The sequence below is a fragment of the Protopterus annectens genome, chromosome 6.part0 (assembly GCF_019279795.1).
Source record: "Protopterus annectens isolate FY-2018-M chromosome 6.part0, PAN1.0, whole genome shotgun sequence".
Taxonomy (NCBI): domain Eukaryota; kingdom Metazoa; phylum Chordata; order Ceratodontiformes; family Protopteridae; genus Protopterus; species Protopterus annectens.
In genome coordinates, this window is record NC_056737.1 from 1,839,008,157 (window position 1) to 1,839,031,947 (window position 23,791).

General features: G+C 43.9%; 1 protein-coding gene across 4 annotated transcripts in view; it reads left to right on the top strand.

Moving 5' to 3' along the window:
- Positions 1–23,791, top strand: part of GLS (glutaminase) — a 1,896,678-nt gene that overhangs the window by 186,979 nt on the left and 1,685,908 nt on the right. For all 4 annotated transcript variants that reach the window (XM_044075192.1, XM_044075191.1, XM_044075190.1 and 1 more), the window contains exon 4: positions 19,471–19,600. In XM_044075192.1, the coding sequence (XP_043931127.1) occupies positions 19,471–19,600 (130 nt within the window). The remainder of the gene's footprint in view (positions 1–19,470; positions 19,601–23,791) is intronic.

Genomic DNA, 23,791 nt, shown 5'->3' on the forward strand with positions numbered 1-23,791 from the left:
GGATGTACCATCGTCGGAATTTCTCTGCCACCAGTCCGAATGGCGGGTTCCACCTTCCTTCTGATCACTGAAAGTTTTTTCTACAATTCAGAAGGCCCCAGAGGTACATATGGTGTCTGGTCCTCCTCCTTCTGCAGGTACTGATGCAGAAGCTGCTAGGGAGGTCTCCTTCAGCACATCCGCAGAGTTATCGCAGACATCCATTATGGGACAGTAAAGGAGAGCTGTGGCGCGTTCCTTCAAACATTCCTTGGAGTGCCTCTGGCCCCTTCCATTGAGGTTTTGCTGATGTTGGATCTGGAGCCTAGGCTTACGTCGGCCCTTCCACTTCAGCCTAGTGTAGGCCTTCATGTCAGGAGAAAAAAACAAACAAAAACATATGTCTCCTAGTCAGGAGCCTTCCTCAGACTGGCAAGCCTTTTCTCAAGGGATTTTGAATGCCTTCCTAGCACTTCGGCCTTCCACTTTGCAACCACCTGTTCCAGCATCTCCTTTGTCCTCCACCTAGGAGTACATCTGCTGAACAAGAGGCCTCTGAAGAAAATGAATCATCTTCAGATGAGTCCCTGGCCTACTCCACTCAGATGGACTCTCATCTGAGATATGCCTCCCTGAAGTGGATTCCAGTGTCGGGGATTCTCCAGAAGATATTACTTTTGGAGAAATTATTTCCAGAATGAGAGAATTCATGTGGGAAAGCTCCCAGGTCTCGGAAGTACAGTAGAGGTACTGTGACCTCTTACAAATAGATTCTCCTGCTCCTTCAGCCATTCCACCTGTTTTGCCAGCTTTCCAAGATGCCTTCCTTGCAGTATCAAAAAACTGATTCACAACCTCCTGCTCCTAAAAGACAATACAGGTTTTACAAGGTTCTGGAAGACTGCAATTGCCTGTAGAAATGTCCTCTTGCAGACCCAACTGTGATCTCTGTGTCTGTTGATAACACCAGCAAATTACTCCCCTCCACTAGTGTACTGCCTCCGATAAGGACAGTAAAATGATGGAGAGAACTGGAAAAAAGGTTTACAACTCTTCTACTCTGGCTTTTAGGGCCATTAATTATCAGACACACATGTCTAAGTATGTTCTGGCCCTACTTTCACAAATCTCTAAATTGCTGACATATCTCCCAGACTATGCAGCAAAATCCCAGCTTTCTTCCCTCTTGGCAGTTTCATCCCAGGTTACTAGCCATTCAGTAAAAAGCAGTTATGACACAGCTGAGGTGTCTACAAGATCAGCAGCATCTGGTTCTGTCCTCAAAGAGATATTCCTGGCTGAGATTGCAGCTTTTCGCCTGAGGATTTCAATTATTATGGATGCACCACTGGACAATACCACATTATTTGGCTCTAATACTGCAGCCCTCTTCAAATCCCTTCAAGAGAAAGGAAAAGAACTTCAGGAGCTTAAGCATATTTTTGTCTCCCCAGTTTCTAAATTCCATAGGAACTATCCATCAAAACCTAATTTTGTAAGGAAGAAAACCCATGCACCTTCACAAAAACACAAGGGCACACACAGGCAGATGTCTCCTAGGTCTCAGCCATCCTCTGCTCAGAAGGCCCCCTTTCCAGACAAGCCAGGTAGTCTGTGACTACCTGGCAACTTCCTCAGACATTCCTCTTTTCCAGCACCTTTCTTATTTCCTTTCAAATTGGACAAGCATCACCACAGAAGAATGGGTACTGTCTGTTGTACAAGGAGGTTACTACATGACTTGAAAAACCATTCCTCCCTTCACGGGGATTCCACAACTCCCAAAGGACCAGATCCACCTTTTCCCTCAAGTCATTCAGGACCTGCAGATACAAAGAACCATGTAGGAGGTTCCCTCACTGGAAAGAGGAAAAAGTTTCTATTCCAGGATGTTCATAGTTCCCAAGAAAGATGGTCCTTGGAGACAAATTTTAGACTTGTCCCAACTCAGTCTATTCAAGTCCCCACATTCAGGATGCTCACCTTGCAAACTCTGTTTCCACTCTTGCTACTTCAGGCTTTCCTGGTTTCCTTACACATAAAAGATGCATACCTTCACATTCCCATCCACCCTCTGTTCTGGAAATTCTTACGTTTTTCTGTTTCCTTCCACTTTCAGTTCTGTGCTTTGCCCTTTGGACTCTCTACAGCACCAAGGGTATTGGTTCCTGTCATTGCCTTTTGCAGACTCAAGGGTAGATGAGAATTCCCTGATCTGAAGACCTGCTTATTGAAGCAGAACATCCGGACAGTTTGCAACAAAACATTCAAACTACCATCTCTTTGCTCCTCAGCCTGGGATTCACCCTCAACTACAGCAAGTCTTCTCTTTCTCCTTCTCATGACCAGGTTTTCCTAGGTTGCAGGATAAGGACAGAGCTTATGATGGCTTTCCTGCCTTAAGAAAAGGTGCAGTCACTGCAGACTTGCTTCCTGCAGCTGCTTCCTCTGGCCTCTCTTACTGCCAGGGAATTCCTGAGGATGCTAGGATTCATGGCTTCAGTTATACCAATGCTGCCCCTAGCCAGACTCCACATGTGGAAGTTCCAGTGGTACTTGAAAACACACTGGTTTCAGCATACTAATTTTCTAGAATTTGTCCTTCCACTCATTCCTTGTATAAAGAAGGAATTGCTTTGGTGGAGTCAACAAATTTTTCAGAATCCAGGATTTCTCATGCAGCCACTTTCTCCAATACAAGAAATGTACACAGATGCTTCAGATATGGAGTGGGGAGCAACTTTGGGGAGCCTAAATGTCCAAGGCTTGTGGTCTCCCTCCATAAGGTAGCAACACATCAGCATCAAAGAGATGAGGGCTCTGATCCTGACCTTTCAAGCCTTCAGGTCATCTCCTCTACTGGACCCTTTGAAGCTGTTCACAGACTAGGCAGTCCACACAGCCTATATGGACCTCGCCAAGACCTTTGACACCATCCCCCACTCTGGAATCATAGATAAACTTACTAAGCTGGGCATTAATCCCTATGTCACTCGATGGTTGCCAACTGGCTTATTGACAGAACCCACACTGTAAAAGTAGCCAACTCCAAATCCAGCTCCAGACAAGTGACAAGTTGAGTACCTCAGGGTTCAGTCCTGGGACCACTCTTGTTTGGCATCTACTTCTCTGAAGTATAGGCCGACACTAAGGGACTCTGGCTAAGAAAGTTTGCAGATGACTGAAAACTGGGAGCCATTATGGAATCCCCAAATTATGTGTCTGTTCTACAAAAGGGCCTTACAGAAACAGATGTTTGGTGTCAGAGCCATGGGCTCAAGCTGAATGCCAGGAAATGTATAGTTTTCCCCTATGAGAAAAAAACATGTACCCGTGAATTACAACATAGGTGGCAGTACACTAAACACTGAAAGTTTAACAGACTTAGGGATATAGGTGGACAGTGGTCTCACCTGTGATCACCACATCACCACAACAGTCAGGAAATCCTTTTATGTGGCACACCTCATCACTAAGGGCTTTTCATCCAGAAAAAAGGAGGTAATTGTCCCACTGTACTCATCCCTCATTAGACCCGTTATAGAATAAAATGCCCTGTTTGGTATGTACCTCTCAAGACATCTGCAACAACTGGAAAGGCAGCAGAAATACCTCACTAAAAGAATTGCAGGCCTAAAGCAGATGCCTTATGCTGACAGTCTAAAAAAACTCCAGCTATACTCTGTCACATATCGTCTACTCAGAGGCGATTTGTGCTTAATATACAAGGCCATGTCAAACCCAGAGCTGTTGGACATGCTACACTAAAAGAAATCCCAATCCCTCAGTGCCACACATTCCAGGGATCGAAACCTTATCATCACAATGAACAGAACATGCTGGAGGGATAGGTTCCTGACCCAGAGACTCCCCAGACTCTGGAATAGACTGCCCATACATGTCAAGCGGAGCACTTCTTTGGCCCTCTTCATAAGGAACCTTGACGATTGGATGGGAGATGGGAAATTCACCCCGAGGATCACGTCAGTCGACCTGCTAGACAGAGGTCCAGAAGTAAATATTGTGGGAAGAAATAGCCAGGGAATTGTTATGGCTAGGCTTGTATAGGCCCTAGGGCTGATCCTATGAACCTATGAACAACACCACTGTTCTCTGATATGTGAACAAGCAGGGGTGAGCAAAGTCTTATCTACTCTGAAGATTAGCAATCCAAGCCTGGGAGATTGCTCTTCAAGCAAAGGTAACTTTAACTGCTGTTTTATATTCCCTCAGCTCAAAATGTTCTGGCAGACACACTTAGCAGATCCATGACACAAGTCCACAAAAGGGTGATCCACAGGGATGCATTTCTGGACAGTCTTCAGCAGTGGGGTACACCTCAAATAGATCTCTTTGCCTCCCCTATGAACAGACAACTTCCAAAGTTCTGTGCCAAGTCCCATGCCTTTGGTTTGGAAGGTGAATGCCCCATCAATTCTCCTGGAAGGGGATGTTTCTCTACTTATTCTCCCCTTCCCTCTAATTCTGAATGTCCTGCTGAAGATTCAGAAGGGCAAACCAAAAATCTTGTTGGTGACCCCTTTTTGGCCAAGACAACTTTGTTCCCTATTCTTCTGCAGTTGACGAGGCAGTCGTCACAAATTACCTCACAGGGTGGATCTACTCACACAAGACAAGGGATCTCTCATTCACCCACATTTAGATACACTACACCTGTCCTTGTCGGTGATGGGCTTCTGATTCCTTTCATTCACCCACATTTAGAAACACTCCACCTGACTTTGTGGGTGATAGGCTTCTGATACTTTCAGACACCTGTTTTTTAATTTTCCCCAAATAGTTTGGGTTTCTAATACCATAATGGGAATGGATCTCCATTCCTATGTCAAAGTACAATTAAAGTTCATGAAATTAGTATTGTTTCAATCATTGTCAGCCAAAAGTGCTCTTCACAGCATCCGTAATGTGCCCAGTAGTGACTCCTTCTGCTGTTTGTACAGAATTGCATGTATTGGTAACATGTAATATGACTGTAGATTCTTTTTATAAGAGCCATTTCTCCTACTACTATTAGAACTGTCTGGGTATCTTTCTTCCACAATTCTCTTGTTTCTGCCTGCAAATCTTGATATTTTATGACTTTGTGCATCTCTGTACACAAGGCACTGTAGTCACTGGATGTAGCGATTTCAATGATCAGTGCTACTTTTGTCTTCTTTTCATAGACCACTATGTCTGGTTTTCTCACATCTGTCTTTTGAACTGTTGGTAATGTGTGATCCCATGTGATAACTTCCTAATTTTCCATGATGCTTTGTGGTTTGTTTCCAGTGTTTTTCAGCCACTTCAGTATCATAATTTTTGCACAAACGCCAGTGCAACAGTCTTGCCGCATTATTGTGCCTTTCAGTATACATTGTTTTACAAAACCTACATTTATCTGTTTCTCCCAAATGTTCAATGATCTTTGTAAACCAACATATACGTAGCCTGCTCTATTGGGCTGCCAGTATTAACCTTTCATCTTTTGAAGTTTTATTTGCATTTGTTCTTATTTTATTGTTGATCCTTCATCAATTCCCAAATATTTGTACACTTCCTCTTGCTCAAGTTCTTTTATCACATTTTTGTCCCAAACTGATGTTTTCTTGGTGCGCAGTTTTCCTGCTTTAAAGGTTGCTTTTGCACATTTATCAAGACCAAATGACATTCTTATATCATTTGAAAAAGTTTTGACTACTTGGAGTTGTGCTTTCAGTTCCTCATCTGATGAGCTGTACAGTTTTAAATTGGCGACAAGTAGAAGATGAGAGGTCTTTACACTTTGTTGTTTTCTAGGAACCAAATTATAGCCATGGCCTAATATGTTAAGTAGACATCTTAAAGGGTTTGAGGGCAAGACAGATTAGCGGTGGTGACGGAGTCAACCCTGGAATGCCCCCCTTTGAATTTTTATCCCTGGAATAATTTGCCCTTTATCAAGTGGTCTGCCACTGTTTCATGGTCGCTGTAATGTAATTAATCAGTGTAGGGTGTATCTTATACATTTTTAAGCACTCTTTTTATTTTTTTTTTTATCCATGAATATGGATACTATCAGATGCCTTTTTGTAGTCCATCCATGCCACACTTAGATTCTTCCCCTTTTTACTGTTCTCCATTATTACTTTATTTAGCAACAGATGATCCTTTGTTCCATATGACTTTTTATTACCCTTTTGTTCTATTGACATGATTGAATTTTCTTCTAAATGACTGTAAACTCTTTAGGAGCATTGTTTTTCTTGTTAACTAGATTGGTGTCTGTTCGGGGTGCACACGTAAATAGTTCTTAGGCATGGCTAAATCTTCATGCAAAGATGTTAATAGTTTTAGCCAGAAGTTAGGCTACTACATCTGGGTTTGGGTTCTTTTCCATTTGGAGGCTTTTCTTAACTTTATCTCAAGTCTCTCTGGCCGTTGCTTCACCCCATTTCATATCCTGTACCTTTGAACTTCTTATTCCTTCTTTTACATCTTCTATCCATTTAGCATCTTTATGTTCCACAGGATCTTCATAGATATTTCTCCAAAATGTATCTACTACTTCTTTTTTGGGTGGTCTTTCATTTCCTTTTACCTTGTTTCCCAATTCTCAGAACTTTTTAGGGTCATCTGTTTGTTTGTGTCTTTCGGCTTTTCCCGGTTAGGGGTCGCCACAGCGGAACTCCGGTCTGCTAATGATTGGCAGTAGAGTTTTGCATGCTGGCTTGGCGGGCCTAACGCACAACCTTCAGCGAAGGAATTCCCGTTCACACATGCCGCCACACAGAAGACGCTCTAACTGAGAATCGAACGGGGAACGTCTAACTGTGAGGCGACAACGCTACCGCAGCACCTGCTTATTTTGTACTTTTCCGTTATTTTTCTGCCTGTGCTGAGATTTTAATTTCTTATTTGCAGTTGTGCAAGATAGATCCTGATCTGTTATAATTCTACACAGTGCTTTTATCACATCTGTCTTGAGTATTTTTGTTGATCTGTTCCCTCTTCTATTTCTTCTAACAGTGACACTTCTTGTCATAATTGCTTTATAGTTTTCTGTATTCGATACTTTCATGATGGTATTCGATCTTTCCCCACTTTCATGATGGTATTCGATCTTTCCCCTTACTACCCTGTGTTCTTTTGGTAAAATGTTATCTGTTATTAATTTAGCTGCACAGTAGTGTATCCTGTTTACCTGTGCTAGATCGCATGGATCTCTATGGACAGTCTTAATTACTGTATTCATTTGTTTTATCAAACTGATGACTTTTTGGATTTTATTGACCTTCTGCAGTCTATTTCTTTAATGGATCTTAATATGTATATCTCTATTAAATCAAGAAACTCTTCTCTTAGCTCATTTTCTCTTAAACTAAGGGCACATTTTTTGTTCTCCATTTCCTGTGGGCATTCTCTAGAGAGTTCTGTAGCATCTTCCTGTGGCACATTCTTTTCAATTTCATCCCGTGTCATCTGTTGCCGTTTCATATGGGAACTCACTGGCCTATCACTTCTCAACATTGACTGCTTCAGAGTTGCCAGTTTCCTGTTTCTTCCTTGACCGTCCAGTTTCAAGTGAACATTTATACTAGTCTCCTTTGAAAGGCTCCAAAATATCTTCATATGGCAACTGCCCATTTGCTTCCCGTTCCACTGGTTAGTCCTTAATTTGGATGCCTGTTGCTCTCCTTCTGTGGTGCTTTCCGAGTTGGATTTTCTACACAAAGTCATTCACGTTGCAGGTACTCCATAACCTCAGATCTGAAGTAGGGACTTCATTTGTTAGCAACCTGTGGGTCTTGGATCCGATATCGGATCCGAGCCGGCAATTATTTATACAGCTATGGATCTGAGCTCCTAGCTCCTCCCCTCACCCATAATCCCCTGCCAACCCCAAATGACCTCCGATCTAGTTTGCCGCTTTTAGAAGAGACAGCTGGATTGCAGAGCTCCTGGCGACTTCAGATGAGTTCTCAAAAACTTGTTAAAAAAACAGAAAATCTTTCCTTTTTAAACTTGCGTGTGTGTTTAGGATCCCTTTAGGTTAACTTTTACCTTTTTCAATTTTATTTTTAGTGTTTCCTCTCCTCGCTGGTCGTAGTGTGTGTGTGTGTGTGTGTGTGTGTGTGTGTGTGTGTGTGTGTGTGTGTGTGTGTGTGTGTGTTGTTTGTGTTTTGGGGCCTGGTGTGCGTGTGTAGTACTTTCCTTGAGAGAAAATGTCAGCGGCCCCAAAGCCCATTTTTTCTAAGTGCACTGAGTGTGGCCATAAGCTTTCACCGGCGGATGGCCACACTCTGTGTGTTTGGTGCCTTGGGGTTGAACACCTGTCCTCAGAATGCACGATTTGTGCAGGGTTCAACCCCAGGACACTGAAAGTGCGGAGGTCGAAGCTGGTCCTGGTTGGACTTTTGCCCCCAGAGTCGGCTTCGGCCTCCGCTACTCCCGTGGCACCTCCCCAGCCTGTGATGGTAGCCACTCCTGCCCCCCTTCCTCCAGCCGGGATTCAAACTCCCACTAAAGCGCTGGAGGATAGAGAGGCCAGGAGGGAGAAAAGGAGGGCGAAGCACCACAAGCGGCGGGCCGAGGCCTCTGCTTCGGCCCCCCAGCTATGCGGGCTTCTCCCTCCACGGCTTCCAGGTCTCCTCCTCCTCGGCTCTGATCACCTTGCTTCTCCCCGGGACCAGAGGAGGAGGAGACCCGATCTCCGTCGAGGTCATCGAGGTGGCACTCCAGGCCTGCCTCGGTGGCCTCATCGAGATCCACCTACAGCATGTCTGACGCAGACTTGGACCGGATGATGAGAAGGTTCATCCAGGCCCAGCTGCAGATGGGAGTGCTCCTGCCCCCCCCCCTTCGGAGGGGGAGCTCGACACCCTTTTTTGCTCCGATAGCTCCTTCTCCGACCCGCTTCTCGGGTTCGGAGCGCTTGGTGCCGGGCAGCATTGGAGCCGAGGGTGGGTCTGTGCCGACAGTACTGGGTACTTCGGATCCAACCCTGCCCTAGAGTCTGTCAGTTCCATCGTCGGATCCGACCTCTCGGAGCCGTGGCCTGAGCTTCGGATCCGAGGGATTCAGTGTGCCTTCGGCTCCGTCCAGGTCGGAGCACACTGGTCCCTCGGATCTGACGGTCTCGGTGCCGGTTCCGATCCCTTCATCGGATCCGAGTGGGAGTCGGCTCTCGAAGCCCAGGGAGAGCGGCTCCCCCTCGGCCTTCGATGTAGTGGAGAGGCCTCTATCGAGGGCATCCAGAACCCCGGCCCTTGTCTCGGCTCCGCCCTGCACTCCCTCTCTGCTGGGCCAGGCTTCCATCACCCAGCCACAGGGACAGCCTGCTTCAATGTCCCAGGTTGTTCCTTTGGAACAGGACATTGCTGGCGAGACCTCCTGAGACAGCCCCCTTGAGGAAGTGCCTCGCAAGCACAAGTGTAAGAGGAGGCACGTGGACTCCCCCGAGTCCTTAACAGAGAACACGGACTTGGATGAAGGGGAAGGCTCCCCAAGATCACCCCCCGAGGATGTCTCCTTTGGAGACCTCATGGAAATGCTTAGGCTCAGGGGGGGTGGTCTGCCCCCAAGGCTTCCTCCGACGAGTCCGTGTTCCTGGAGGCATTCGAAGCAGGCCCGTCTACCTCTTGAGTGTCCCCTCCGGCCGACCCCCTGGTGGACCTTGTGACCACCAGGGAGTGGAAGGAGCCGGACACTGTGGAGCCTGTTCCCAAGCACCCGGACAGGATCTTGAGCCCCCCCCCCTCAGACCATCCCCACTGGAGCAAGGGTCCCCCTGTAGATGCCATGTTGATGGCGGCAGCCACTAAGAGGTAACTAGCTCAGGAGAGCCCCTCTGTCCATCCTCCGAGCAAGGAGTCTCGATTGATGGATCGTCTTGGGAAGCGGGTATTCAGTTCAGCGACCTTCTCGGTAAAGTCTCTGAACTACATTGCACATGTCATCAGGATGCAGCACGATCTTATCAAAGAATACGCTGCTTCCCCCCGGAGTCCATGTCGGCGGAGGACAAGCATTTGTACTCCACTCGTATGGCCACTCTGAGATCTGTTTCCAATACCTCTATGCGGCTTCTGTCTCACGCTACTGAGGGAGCCGCTAGAGCCAGTAGAGAGGGCCTAGTGATGAGGTGCCAGGCCTGGCTCCGATGTGACTTCGCGGAGCCCTTTAAGGCATCCTTTGTGAATGCCCCCTTTGATGGTTCTGCCTTGTTTGGCAAAACCGTTCGCGAGACACTTGTCCAGAGCGAGAAGGACGGGAAGACACCGTCTGCCATCTGAGTCCGCTTCTCTGCTCCCCAGAGGTCCTTTTCCAAGAACCAAAAGGGACAGAAGAATATGTGGTTTTGGAAATCGCAGCATTCCCAATCTGCTCCGGACAACCAGTCCTTCCGTGGCAGAGGAGGACAGGGAGGACGCCGCCCTAGAGGCAGAGGGGCACCGAGACATTTTGGGTCCAGAGAATCCTTCTCTGATGGCCCACGCAACAGCCCTGAAGGGTTGCCCGACTGCTCCACTCTGGAGGCAGTCGGAGGGCGTTTCTCGAGGCACCTGGCGGCATGGGAGTCCATTACGTCAGACCGCTGGGTGCTTCGGATTATATCCAGAGGTTACAAAATCCCTATGCTTCATGTCCCCAGACTCAAGAACCTCCCCGATGTACCACCCGATCAGAGGGAGGCTGCAGCCGTGGAAATCCGGCAGCTGCTCAAAAAAAGGGCCATCCAACCCGTCCCCCCAGACCAGCTCGGATTAGGGTTTTACTCCAGGTTCTTTCTGGTGCCAAAAAAGATGGGGGACCTGAGACAAATCCTAGACCTCTCCCTCTTGAACCTGGCGGTAACCAAGGAGAAATTCCGAATGGTCACTCTTCAATCCATTCTTCCCCTGTTACGGGAGAACGACTGGATGTGCTCTGTAGACCTCAAGGATGCGTACTACCACATCTTAATGGACAGGTGATCCAGGAGGTTTCTCCACTTCCGGCTGGGAGCCAGCCACTATCAGTTCAGGGTCCTTCCCTTTGGCCTCACCACAGCCCCCAGGGTGTTAACCAATATTTTAGCAGTGTTAGCGGCCCACCTGAGACTCCAGGGAAAGCAGGTCTTCCCGTACCTGGACTGGCTCCTGACCGCCCCAACAAGGCATCTAGTCTGCTCAGCCAGAGATTCTACTCTGCTCAGCCAGAGATTTTTTTCTTCGCCTAGCCCCCCAGTTAGGCGTCATTATCAATATGGACAAGTCCTCCCTTGCTCCAACACAAGTGATAGACTTCATAGGGGCCAGGTTAGATACGAGGAGTCTTCGAGCCTACCTCACTTCGGAACGACTACAGAACCTCAGTCTTCATGTGCGGGCCATCCTCCAGTCAGAAGCTCCTCCTGCGGAATTGGTCTTGAGGGCACTGGGCTCTATGGCAGCGGCAATTACTCTCCTCCCGTGCGCTCGCCTAAACATGAGGGTATTACAGTGGACCCTTCAAGTACAGTGGTCCTTCCAGCTTCTCCCTCTCCACCACCCTGTCTCTATCAGCAAAGCTTGCAGGAGGGCCCTGTTATGGTGGCTGCATTCCCCAGACCTCCATACAGGTCGGCCCTTCTGCGCCCCACCTCCCCTAGTCACAGTGACCACGGACGCTTCTCGCCTCGGGTGGGGGCATTGCTTATGCAGAACAGTCCAAGGCACATGGAACGACTCAGAGACCTCCCTGCATATCAGTGTTCTGGAGATGAGGGCAGTGCTGTTAGCGTTGCAAGCACTTCACAACCTTCTTCCCGTCGGAACCATTGCGATACAGACGGACAACGTGTTTGTTGTATGGTATATCAACAAACAGGGGGGAACCAGGTCTTATCCTCTCTGCCAGGAGGCCATGAGAGTGTGGGAATGGGCGATCTCCACCAACAGCTTTCTAATCACAATGCACATTCCGGGACGGTCCAACATCCTGGCGGACAAACTCAGCTGCACTATTCTTTCCCCTTACGAGTGGTCTCTCAACTCCCGTGTAGCGAAGCAGATTTTTGCAAAATGGGGGCAACCCTGCTGCGATCTTTTTGCCTCTCCCTCAAATACGAAATGCGACAACTTCTTCGCCCTGATTCCCCCAACAGGGGAAGCCCCGAGAGACGCTCTAGTGCATGCTTGGCTGCCCGGTCTACTTTATGCCTATCCTCCTCTACCCCTGATGCTAAAGATGTTACAGAAAGCCTCTCGGTTGGGTATTAGGATGATCCTCATTGCCCGATTCTGGCCTCGACAAACTTGGTTCCCTTACCTGTGGTCTCACTTGGTGAATCCTCCCTGGATTCTGGATCCCAGTCTGGATCTGATCTCCAACCCATCAGGCTTACCGACCCTGAATCTGGACAACCTGAAGCTAACAGCTTGGCTGCTCCAGTTCCACTGTTAATTAGGACTCCCTGTATCTCCTCTCCAGTCAAAGCCATCTTGGTGGCAGCTCATAAACCTTCCACCAGGAAGGTTTACCGCAGTAAATGGAAGCGCTTTTCCGTTTGGGCTGAGCATCATAATGTGGACCCCTTCACTGCTCCGCTAACATACAGGGCTTTTTCAGCAAGGGGCTAGCTGTTCGACAGTCAAGGTACAATTGGCAGCCATCTCCCATTACCATGTAGGACATGAGACTGGTCCCTTGATGTCAGCTAAACTATGTAAAACCTTCCTCAAGGGTACCTTTTTGCTTAGGCCCCCGATCAGAGAAGCCATACCCCCCTTGGGATCTATCGCTAGTTCTTCAGGCCTTGACTGCTTCCCCCTCTGAGCCAGCTGCCTCTGCTGATCTTAAATACCTGTCTTGGAAAACAGCTTTCTTAGTAGCCATCACCTCTGCGAAAAGAGTTTCCGAACTTCAAGCTCTTTCTGTAAAACCCCCTTATTTGTTTTTTCATCAGGATAGAGTGTACCCCGGGACCAGTCCATCTTTCCTACCTAAGGTGGCCTCAGAAACCAATATCAATCAGTCCATCAATCTTCCTGTTTTCTTCCTTAATTACCAGAATAAAGGAGAATACAAGCTGCACTCGTCAGATGTGCACAGGCAGCTGCGTTTCTATATTCATAGGACTGCTGGTCACAGACAATCTGATCAGCTGTTCATCTCCTTCTCTAAATTCAATTTAGGTAAAGCTGTTTCGAAGGTCACCTTATCACACTGGATTTCCCATTGTATCCGTCTAGCTTATGAGGCTTCTGGGAGGCCCGCACCTCAAAGGGTTCGTGCTCATTCCACCCTTTCCATATCTTCTACTACTGCATTCAGATCTAGAGTCCCTTTGGGTGATATTTGCTCGGCAGCCACTTGGGCCTCATCTCATACCTTTATTCACCACTACAAGCTGGACGTCACCTCCAGAGGTAGAGCATCCTTTGGTTCCGCAGTGCTCCGGAACATCCTTCCATGATGGCCGCTCAAGATTCAGGTAGCTGGGGACTCTGTCCCACAGGTTGCTGACAAATGAAGTCCCTACTTCAGACTAAGAAGTTATGTACTCACCATAACGTTCATCTGAGTAGGTGACTTCATTTGTCTGCAACCATCCCCCCCTCCTTCCCCCTGGCCTTCAGAAGAATTAGATCATAGTATTATTTCTGCCTTTTCCTTTTTGGGATACCTTTTCATGTATATAGGAGGGCAAACTTGATCTGAGGTCAATTGGGGTTGGCAGGGGATTATGGGTGAGGGGAGGAGCTAGGAGCTTGGATCCATAGCTGTATAAATAATTGCCGACTCAGATCCGATATCAGATCCAAGACCCACAGGTTGCAGACAAATGAAGTCACCTACTCAGATGGAACGTTAAAGTGAGTACATAACTTATTATTTCTATTTCTTTAACTTCTCCATTACTAATCTTCTTTTCTACTCTTCCTCTTTGTTTTCTTATTTTATTCCTATTATAAAGCCTTCCATGTCTAGAATCCTTTGCGTATATTTCTCTTCAAATATCTTTTGTGGTACTCTTTTTGTATTGATTCATTTTGCTTTCTCTGCATAAATGTTGCACCATATTAAATTTCTTTTTTTTCCCCACATCCATATTTCTTCTTCAGGCGTCTCCTGATCTTCTTGTTTCTTCTTACTTTGGGGACTCGTTCCATCATGCTGTGATGGTAACCTGTGTTATACCTTCCACACCAAAGCCTTCACTTTGCAGGCATGCCACAACTTCAACTTCTAATTTTTTAACTTCTACTTTACTCTTCTTTTGTACATTTCCTCTTTGTGGTATTTTTTTCATTGTGAAATTTTCCATATCTGCACTCCTTTGCTTGTATTTCTCATTCAGTATATTTGTGGCTGCCTTTTTATATTGATTGATTTGGCTTCCGGCTTTGCATAAATGTTTTATTTTGTTATTTTATGTATTTTACATTTGTTGACCAGGATAGTCCGACTGGATGTATGTCCATTTTCAGCGGAGGCCCGGGGAGAAAAGCTCCATGGAATAACAAATCATCATAAAATGTCACTTGTTACAAATAAATAAATATATTATTTACAGAGATTAGATGGGCAGACAATACAAATTTACATATAGAATATATTTAGTGATTAGAAGAGCAAACATTATAACAAATCGTCAGGTAGTGTTATTCAGCGAGAGAATCAGATAAAATTACATAGTAGGCTACCTAGCAGATTTACACATTCCAGAGACAGGTTAACCAGGCTCGATACAGTGACATAGCCAGTTTGTTCCCAGATGGTGTTTGAGCCTAGTTTTGAACTGACCAAGTGAAGGGAGTAAGGTAATATCAGCTGGTAGTGGTGCTGCGGTAGCGTTGTCGCCTCACAGCAAGACATTGTTGCATTCGATTCTCAGCTGCTCTTGTGTGTGGAGGCATGCGTGAATGGGTGTGCCTTCATTGAAGGTTGTGCGTCAGGGCTATCCACTACCAAACATTAGCTAACCGGAGTTCCGCTGTGGCGACCCCTAACTGGGATAAGCCGAAAGTCACAACAGAGAGTTCCATGATCTAACTACAGAATTTACGAAGCGTGAGTCACCGGCTGAGTTATTAGTTTTACATATCTGAATAAGGAGTCTGTTGGAGAAGTGCAGCGGTCTAGGATTATTATAGAGGGTGACAAGATATTTAAGTGCAGGGGTATTGTTAGGGTTATATATGATTTTATGGGCCATAACCAGTTGGTTATATAGTATTAAGACTGGGTAGTTGAAGCCATCCAAGCTGGATTAGATTGATGCAGTGATGTGTCCTAAAAGGCAGCCCAGTGGCAAACCTGGCAATGTGGTTATAACAGATTGAGAGTTTGTTCATGACAGTCATGTTAACATTAGAGAGGAGATGGGATACATACAGAAGAGTAGAGAGAAGGTGAGATTGAGCTATGGTAACTTTGGCAACTTTGGCTGGGTGGGGTGTGGTTAGGAGGGATTTTATTCTGTAAAGTGATCCTAGTTTTTTGTTGATGGTTTTGATCAATTGGTTAACATGTAGGTCGAATTTTAGATTATTATCTATAATGACACCTGATAGTTTAGTGGAGAGAGGGGAGATTATTGTTCCATCATTTGCTTTTATTATAAAGTTAACGGCAGTAGACCACACCATATCAAATCCCACTTTCTTTCCCATGTCTATATTTCTTTTTTTATATACTTTTCAAACCTCTCTAGGTTTTGTTTATATTTTTGCACTTCCTCAGACGTTTCTTTTTCAAAGCAGATCAAAGTTTCTTGGTCTATATAATGTTTTTCACAAATCTGTTGTATTAAAGAACACAAATTTTTATTTGAGGCTTCTGACAGTTTTTTTTTTGTGGAATTATTTTTCTTTCCTCTAATTTCTCTTAATCTTTTTGTGCATCTTGTGTCTGGAAATTCTGGACTTTTTGTATAATAGCAACAATACACAATTTCTTTCTTATCCTCAATAGTCCTATCATCTTTATGGCTCTTCATTGGCCTATCAGCTTTTGTGATTTTTGTAAATTTCTACTTCCTTCTACCCCCATTGTAGGAATGTTTCTGTATTTTGAGGATTCTACACTGTCATTTTTTCTGGTCCTGGCACCAGTGCGCCTACCAGCATTGGGCACTTTTTTATCCTGGGTCTTGTGCACACAGCTATCTCTTATTTTTGACCTACTTCTATTCATTATGTATGCTACTCTCCTTTGCTTCCTGACTTATCTCTCCATTCGGACCCCCTTTTCTGAGGACATGCTGTAGTGCTGCTGTAGTCCTGCAGGGGGCCAGAAAACCCAATATAAGGAGATCCTACTGGTCCAAATGGAAGAGGTTCTCTGTCTGGTGTCTTAAGAGACTAGATCCATTTTCAGTGTATATTCCCTTGGTCCTTTCTTACTTTTGTGAGCTGCTCAAGGCTGTATTAGTTTGTTCTTCAGTTAAAACCCATTTATATAGCCATTTCTGCATGTCTGCCTTTGTCTCCCCCTGTAGCTTCTAGTCTGGACGTTAAACTTTTCTTAAAAGACATCCTAAACATTAGACCTCCCAGGAAACTTGTCCCTCCTCCCTGGGACCTGAATTTTGTTTGGAAAAGCTGACCCAGACTCCCTCTGAGCCTGCTGCCTCTTCTTCCCTAAAATTTTGCACTTGGAAAACTGTTTTACTGGTAGCCATTACTTCTGCTAGGTGAGTTTCTGAACTCAAAGCTTTAATGGCTTCACAGCCTTTTCTGATTTTCCACAAGCATAGGGTGTCCCTTCATACCACCCCTTCCTTCATGCCTAAAGTGGTCAGGGACTTGTCCCTCAATCAATCTGTCCGTCAATCAATCTGTTCACTTACCCACCTTTTCCCCCTTCCACTCAAAACTCCAGTAAAAGGGTGCTGCACACTTTGAATGTACACAGACAATTCAGATTCTGTTTGGAGAAGACCAAATCCATTAGAAAGTCTGAACAATTGTTTGTTTCCTTTCACCCCAGGGCACTGGGAAAGCCTGCCTCTGAACAGACTATTTCATCTTGGATCTCTTGGGTAATTTCCTTGTGCTGTCTCTCTCGGGGGAAAACTTTTTCTTTATCTGTTAAGGCTCACTCCACTACAACAGTGGCTTCCTCTGCAGCCAGCTTTAAAAGCCTAGACACTGCTTCTATCCTGGAAGCAGGATTTAATTCTGCATGGTTTTGTGGAGACTTCTTGTGTTTTTACCCCCTTTCTCACTCATGAACTTTGGTATTCTCCCTCATCTTATGAATACTGCAGCATGGGCATAGAAGGACATAGAATAACATAGAATAATTGTGTAAAATCTTACCATAACCAGAATAGTTGTGTAAAATCTTACCATAACCATAGATGTCCTTCTCTTCCAGGTTGCAGTGTTCTATCTCACCCTCCTTCCCCCTTGGTACATGCTCTTCTTTGCATATTTCCTAATTGCCTCTTATCCTTGGACTGGTGTTCTGACTGTTGGCATTCAGTTCTGTGGATGGTACTTGCAGATGTCACTTTTATGGCCAACATCAGCTGTTCTATGTGCAGCATTGCACGTACCTTGCAGTAGCTTAAGTCTTTGGTATACTGGCTGAATGTTCAGGTTGCTTAGGCAGGGATCTCCCTCATGTTATGAATATTGCAACATGGAAGAGAGGGACATCTATGGTTATGGTAAGATTTTTACAACTCTTCTTTATTTTTTTCATGTATGTTAACTTTTTATTTCTTACAGGTGTTCTACAGTGTTTAGGATTCAGCACTTGAGCACTCTTAGTAAGTAAGCAAAGAATGAGGCCCACATACCTCTCAACCTGCAGACTGTCAAAGTAGGAACAGTGGCTCTTGAAAAATAGGAATATCCAGTTAAAAAGCTGAGCATCAAGTTAGCATAAAATTTGAATACCAAGAAATACAAAACTCCTGGTATACTCCAGAGTGACAAAAGGATGGAAGAAATTTAAGCACATTATCAAAGAGACAGTGACTTTAATGAAATGTATCACGAGTCTACCACACAAGGGCATTTATTTTTGTTTCAGGAAAAGGGAGTTGTAAGATGCATATCCTGTTTAAATTATTGTTGCCAGTATTATGTTGGTCATGTAGAGTAATGGTATGTGTACTAGACAACTTCAGAAGTTGCATGTGATGAGGGGGGATTCAGTAAATTGTGTGAAGGAGTAAATCAAGCCTGAAAATAGGGAGAATGTGTAGTACCTTTAGTAGTACAAATACCAAGTGGGGTCTCCCCTGAAAAGAGACTACTAACCTAATGGGACTAACCCGGTCTACAAAGGACAAATATAAATAAATAAAATGAGCAACCTCCAAAAATGGGGGTATCCTAAACTAGTCCTGAAAAGAAAAATGTTCTTCCAAAATATGGACAGTTGAAAGGTCTGGACACCTGTAAAATGAGATAATGAGTAACTAATTAGTGACAGGAAAGAGGAATCTAACTGATTTCTTTTTGTCAAATTCAGCATTCGGAGTATAGTCAGGAATTTTAATACCTCTTGGACCATTATTATTATTTTTTTAAGGATCCTTGGGGAAAGTGTTGTGAATCGGATAGTAAGATTACTTTTGACATATTATGTATGGTCTGAGGGAGTAGCTGGATAAGATGTCAAGAGCCGATAAAGAAATGAAAATGCTTATTTGCTATTTGTGTATGTCAGAATAGCTATGTACACAGAGGGAAATTGGGAGCTGAAGAGGAACCACCAAAAACTGATTTGATCTCTTTTTGAAAAATGTTTTTTCGTTGTCAAAAAACAGTATTGCCATTTTCTGAAGCAGATTGCTTTTGCAAGTTGTAGCTTCATTTTTCAGATTCTCCTTTGTGCGTTTAATGTAAATTCAAATTGTGGAGACCAAAAGTCTTCAGCCTTCTCCATGGCTAGACTATCTTGGTTACAATTTCAGTTTTCTCCATGTGTACGCTATCTCAGTTAAAATTTCCTATGATTAGTCAGGGAGCAATTGGTACCAAAAATCCTTCTTTTTTTTACAAGAAAGAATTTACCCTTTGGGCAATGTTGGATAGACACAATTAATGTTTGATGTGGTAAATTAGGGTAGTATATTACAAAACCAGGAATAAATTACCAGTAGTAATACAGGGTTTGTAAGCTCTGGCTGACTGAAATGTAAAAGACGTAGTAATGTTAAAAACTAGGTATTTATCAGAATGTACCAGTTGCCAGTGCATTGAAATCTGGTGTACCATGCATGTGGACTGCACAGTATGTAACATGATTAATTGTGTGACCGTAAACACTGGTCATTCAAAAAACACACACTGTATTGTATCTTGTACAAACTGTTGGCACATAGACCTTCTGTTATGTTACTTAAAATAAATTACCATAAGGTATAATTTCTTTGTGTTGGGCTGAGATTTGTTTTCTTTGTCCGATAAAGATATGTTTGGGGACTTGCTTCTTTTTTGTGATTACATTTATTGCTTGTTCAGGCTAAAAATGTTATTATTATAATGGCTGTATATGGTTAATGAGTATATGTATTTTGTTTTTCAGATGTGTACAGAGCAACATAGTGCTACTCACTCAGGCTTTCAGAAGAAAATTTGTCATTCCTGATTTCTTGTCATTTAATTCACATCTTGATGAAATGTATGAAAGTGCCAAAATCCTGTCAGGAGGGAAGGTAAATGTTTTTGAGAGTCTCAGAGCAAATATACAGTTTAATGCTGATGACCCTTAATTGAGAGGAAAAATGTGTATCTTTATAGACTTGATTAGACAATTTTTTTAACAAATAATCTAAACTGAGTGTGAATATTATGAAATATCAGATAGGATGAAGATGGTGAGTATAAAATAGATTGGAGGAAGGGAAAGAAGTAGCAGTTTTATGTGTGTATGTATGGTATGACTAAGGGGTCTATATTATTTCTTCGACAGTTTAGGTTGTCGATTGCTCAGTGATCGACACCTAAGCGTCAATTTTCAAAATCGCGAACAGCCATATAAGCAAATTTTTTCCTGTGGCAAATTTGGCGATTTTACAGTAGCATGACTGGAGCTTATTTTGTAGAGATGAGTGCAGGTTAGTAAAAAATGGGGGCACTGTATAATAGGGAGGGGAGTAAGTAAATGTTGTCAAGAGCTTTGTTGGTGGTGCTATCCATGAAATGTTTGTCTGTATAGGGCTCCTAATTTGCAGTGGGTTTTTTAATGCCATTAACCAGTGTAGTGTTCAGATGTAAGATGTGAAGTTGATGATCATTGTGTTTCACTGTTGCAGTCATTACTCTAGGGTTATCCTGCTGGCAGGCTACTCTGTCGGCCAGAATTCCAAAGTCTAGGTCCGGCGTCTGTTGCTGCCTCCTCTTCCCTGACGTCAGTGCGCCAGGGGTATAAAAGATGCAGCTGACGCCATTTTCTTCAGTCTCTCTTGCCGTGCGGTGCCCAAAGCAAAATCAGTTCGCAAAATTTCGTGAAATTTGGATTTGAAAATCTCAGAAGTCTTCATTAAAGCTAAGTACCCCGTTGGGGAAACTTTTTTCTTGCTCCAGACCGATGTCAGAAAAAGTTAACAATTGTATTTCTTGTGGGAAGCAAATACCTCATAAGGATTTTCACTCTTACTGTATTCCTTGCCTAGGCCCTGATCACAACCTTGCTAGCTGTCGGTTTTGTGCTAGATTTAACCAACGCACTATTAAGTGTCGGTTCAATTTTGCATTTCATTACTTTGGCCGAAGATTTAATTATATAGAACAGCCGTCAACCGGAGTTTACAAAAAACGCAAGGACAAGGAAAAGAATAGGCATCCGAGGTCCAAAACTGACGACGAGGCCTCCGCTAGGCCAGTCACCGGTTCTCAGTGAGGCGCTTTCGCAGCCCCTGGCGCTCGCTACCTCAGAGCCACAGGCCGTTTCTGACTCCTACGTGGAGCCGACTGGGCTTCTGGATACTCAAGGTATTGGACACTCGGAAATCATTCCCTCAGGTGGGACCAGGGCTGCTGAGCAGGCATCGGCTTCTGAAGGTGTTTTCAGACCTACACAACTATATATTAAGCCAACTTCAGCTTCAAAGACAAATTCTAAAGCAGCTCTAAAGACAAAGAAACAAGTACAGCATTCTCCTACTCAGACTTCCATGCCTAAGAAACAGATGCTTAAAATGGCCGAAGACCTTATTACTTTTGATCAGGGGTTCCCATCCCCCTCCTTATAGGAGGCCTAGGCAAGAGACAGAGTATGATTCTTCTGATCAGGTTTCTATTTCCTCTGATTCCTCTTCTGAACAGGCTTATTCTATGCTTCCCTATGAGGATTCTGATGCTGAAGAATCCATTCCTTCAGCCTCTCCTCCTGAGGATTATTCTTTTGGGGAAACCCTACATACCACGAGGGAGCATTTCCACTGGGAGAGCCAAGATTATTCTGAATCTAAGAAAAGGCTCAGAGACTTTCTGCTACTTCCTCAGCACAGACCCCTTGCTATTCCACCTGTTCTAGACATTGTAGATGATGTATTTTCAGAGTCTAGCCTGTCCCCTGACTCTTTACCCCCTGCACCTGCTAAGCCAGACAGATACTACAGGGTCCCGGATTCTCATAAATTCCTATATAAAAACCCCGCTGCTGACCCAGAAACTATTTCTCAGGGTCCCAAAGGGGTTAAAGCTTCCACTGCAAAAAACCCTGTCCCCTCTGATAGGGATTCTAGGGTTCTAGACAGATGGGGGAAAAAAGTTTACACTTCTGCTAGCTTGGCTGTAAGGGCTTTAAATTGTCAGTTTCATATGCTTAAATATCAGCAATTTTTAATGTCACTGCTTAAACAGAAATTGTTGGCAAATACTGAATGTTCAAAGAACAAGGAAATGCAGGATCTATTGCATGCAGCTGAACAAGTGGGAAAGCATACTTTGCAATGTGGTTATGATTCACTGGAGGCCTCTTGCAGGGCCGCTGTTACAGGTTCTGTTATTAGAAGGCATGCTTGATTAAAGGAACCAAATCTGCATCATGTTAAAGCAAAATTATTAGATGCTCCATTAAAGCATGATATTTTGTTTGGTACTAAAGCAGAAGAGGTATTGAAAAAAAAAAAACTGGAGGTTAAAGCAAAATCCATGGAGACTGTCAAGGATTTCTTACGGGTACAGCCACCCAGGTTTAGCAGGAACTGGATGAGTCAAAAAAAAAAGCTAGCAAGTACGGCTGGTGCAAGGCAACCAAGCTAGTCAGACCAAACGAAAAAAACTCCAGCAGCAGTAATGAGCTGAGAGAACTGTAAGAACTTTATTAAGCTGAAATACTAGACCGGTTTCAGCACATGGCTTTCATCAGTAGAATAACACATAGTAGAAGAGAAGCCCAACCTTAAATACCTCTACCCATGAGGTAGTATGACATCATTTCCTGTCTAGAAAAATATAAATAATAAATGTATACATTCAAAAAGCATGTGTATGAAATAAGTTTATCAAATAACAATAAGTCTGGCACATACATATATTATGATACAGAAAATATTTATAGTTTGTCATTGAGTCCAGGGGAAAACAAGCCCCCAAGTTTCACTATCCATTTCCTTTCTTTGTTATTAAGAATTCCATGCCATCCAGTTTTAAAGGCCTGATTGCCTATAATGTTGTCTATAATGGTAAATGAAAATTTAGCAGTGGGATGATTCAATGTATGTGTGTATAGGGCATTAGTAACCCTAGCATTCCTAATATCACCCAGATGTTCAGATATTCTAATTCTGAACTGTCTAGATGTCTGACCAATGTAGAAAGCTTGACAGGTGCATGTTGCAAGATAGACAGTCCAATCTGTACTGCAGTTACCAAAGCAACGGATGATGTATAAATGTCCAGTGTTCTTGCTAGTGAATGTTTTGGTTTTAAATATGTAACTGTAAAAACTACAGTGACCACAGGGATAGGATCCAACTAGTTTTTCACCCGTAAGGGAACTCTGATGTGGAGTATCATCCCTTGATGTTATTTTCTTATAATGAGAGAAATGAGATCCCAGTGTCTTACCTTTTCTGTATGAAAATGAACACCTATCCCCCAAGTGGTCCTCTAATAAGGTATGTGACTTCAATATATTCCAATGTTTATCTACAATGTCCAAAAGCTGCATAGTGTTTCTACCATATGTAGTGACAAATCTCAAGGTCTCCTGATTAGTCTGCCTGTGGTGTTGTCTATATTCCAATAATGTATCCCTGGTCTGATTTTTACTCCATTGCATGGCCGAACAGATAGTATGTCTAGAATATCCCCTTGTGAGAAACCTATTGGCAAGATCTTTGTGATGTTGTCTCAAGTCTTGTTCAGAGGAACAAATCCTTTTAACCCGCAAAAACTGGGATTTGGGGATATTAATAGTGTGCTTGGGATGTAGACTGTTGGCATGCAGCAAAGTATTATATTCTGGAAATTTACGATATACAGAAGTTTTAAGGGTGTTATCTGGTTGGCGCTGTAAAAAAACGTCTAAGTGTATTTCATTATGATGGTAATCAACCGTAAACTCCGCACCCCATATATTACCATTCAGTTGTTCAACAAATTCCTGTAAATAGTCACTTCCTCCCTTTCCAGATCAGCCAACAGTCATCCAAGTACCTTCTCCAGATGTCAATTTCAGGTATGTATATATTATGCAGCTCATCATAAATTTATATGTTCCTCAACATACCCCATGTAAAGGTCAGCATAAATAGGTGCAAATGAAGCACCCATAGCTGCACCCTGTATCTGCCAATAGCAATCCTCCTTAAAATAAAAGACATTTTTGGTGAGGATATGTTTGGCCGAGCAAATCAATAACGTATTGAATCCAGGGGAATAAATGCCTGCTTTGT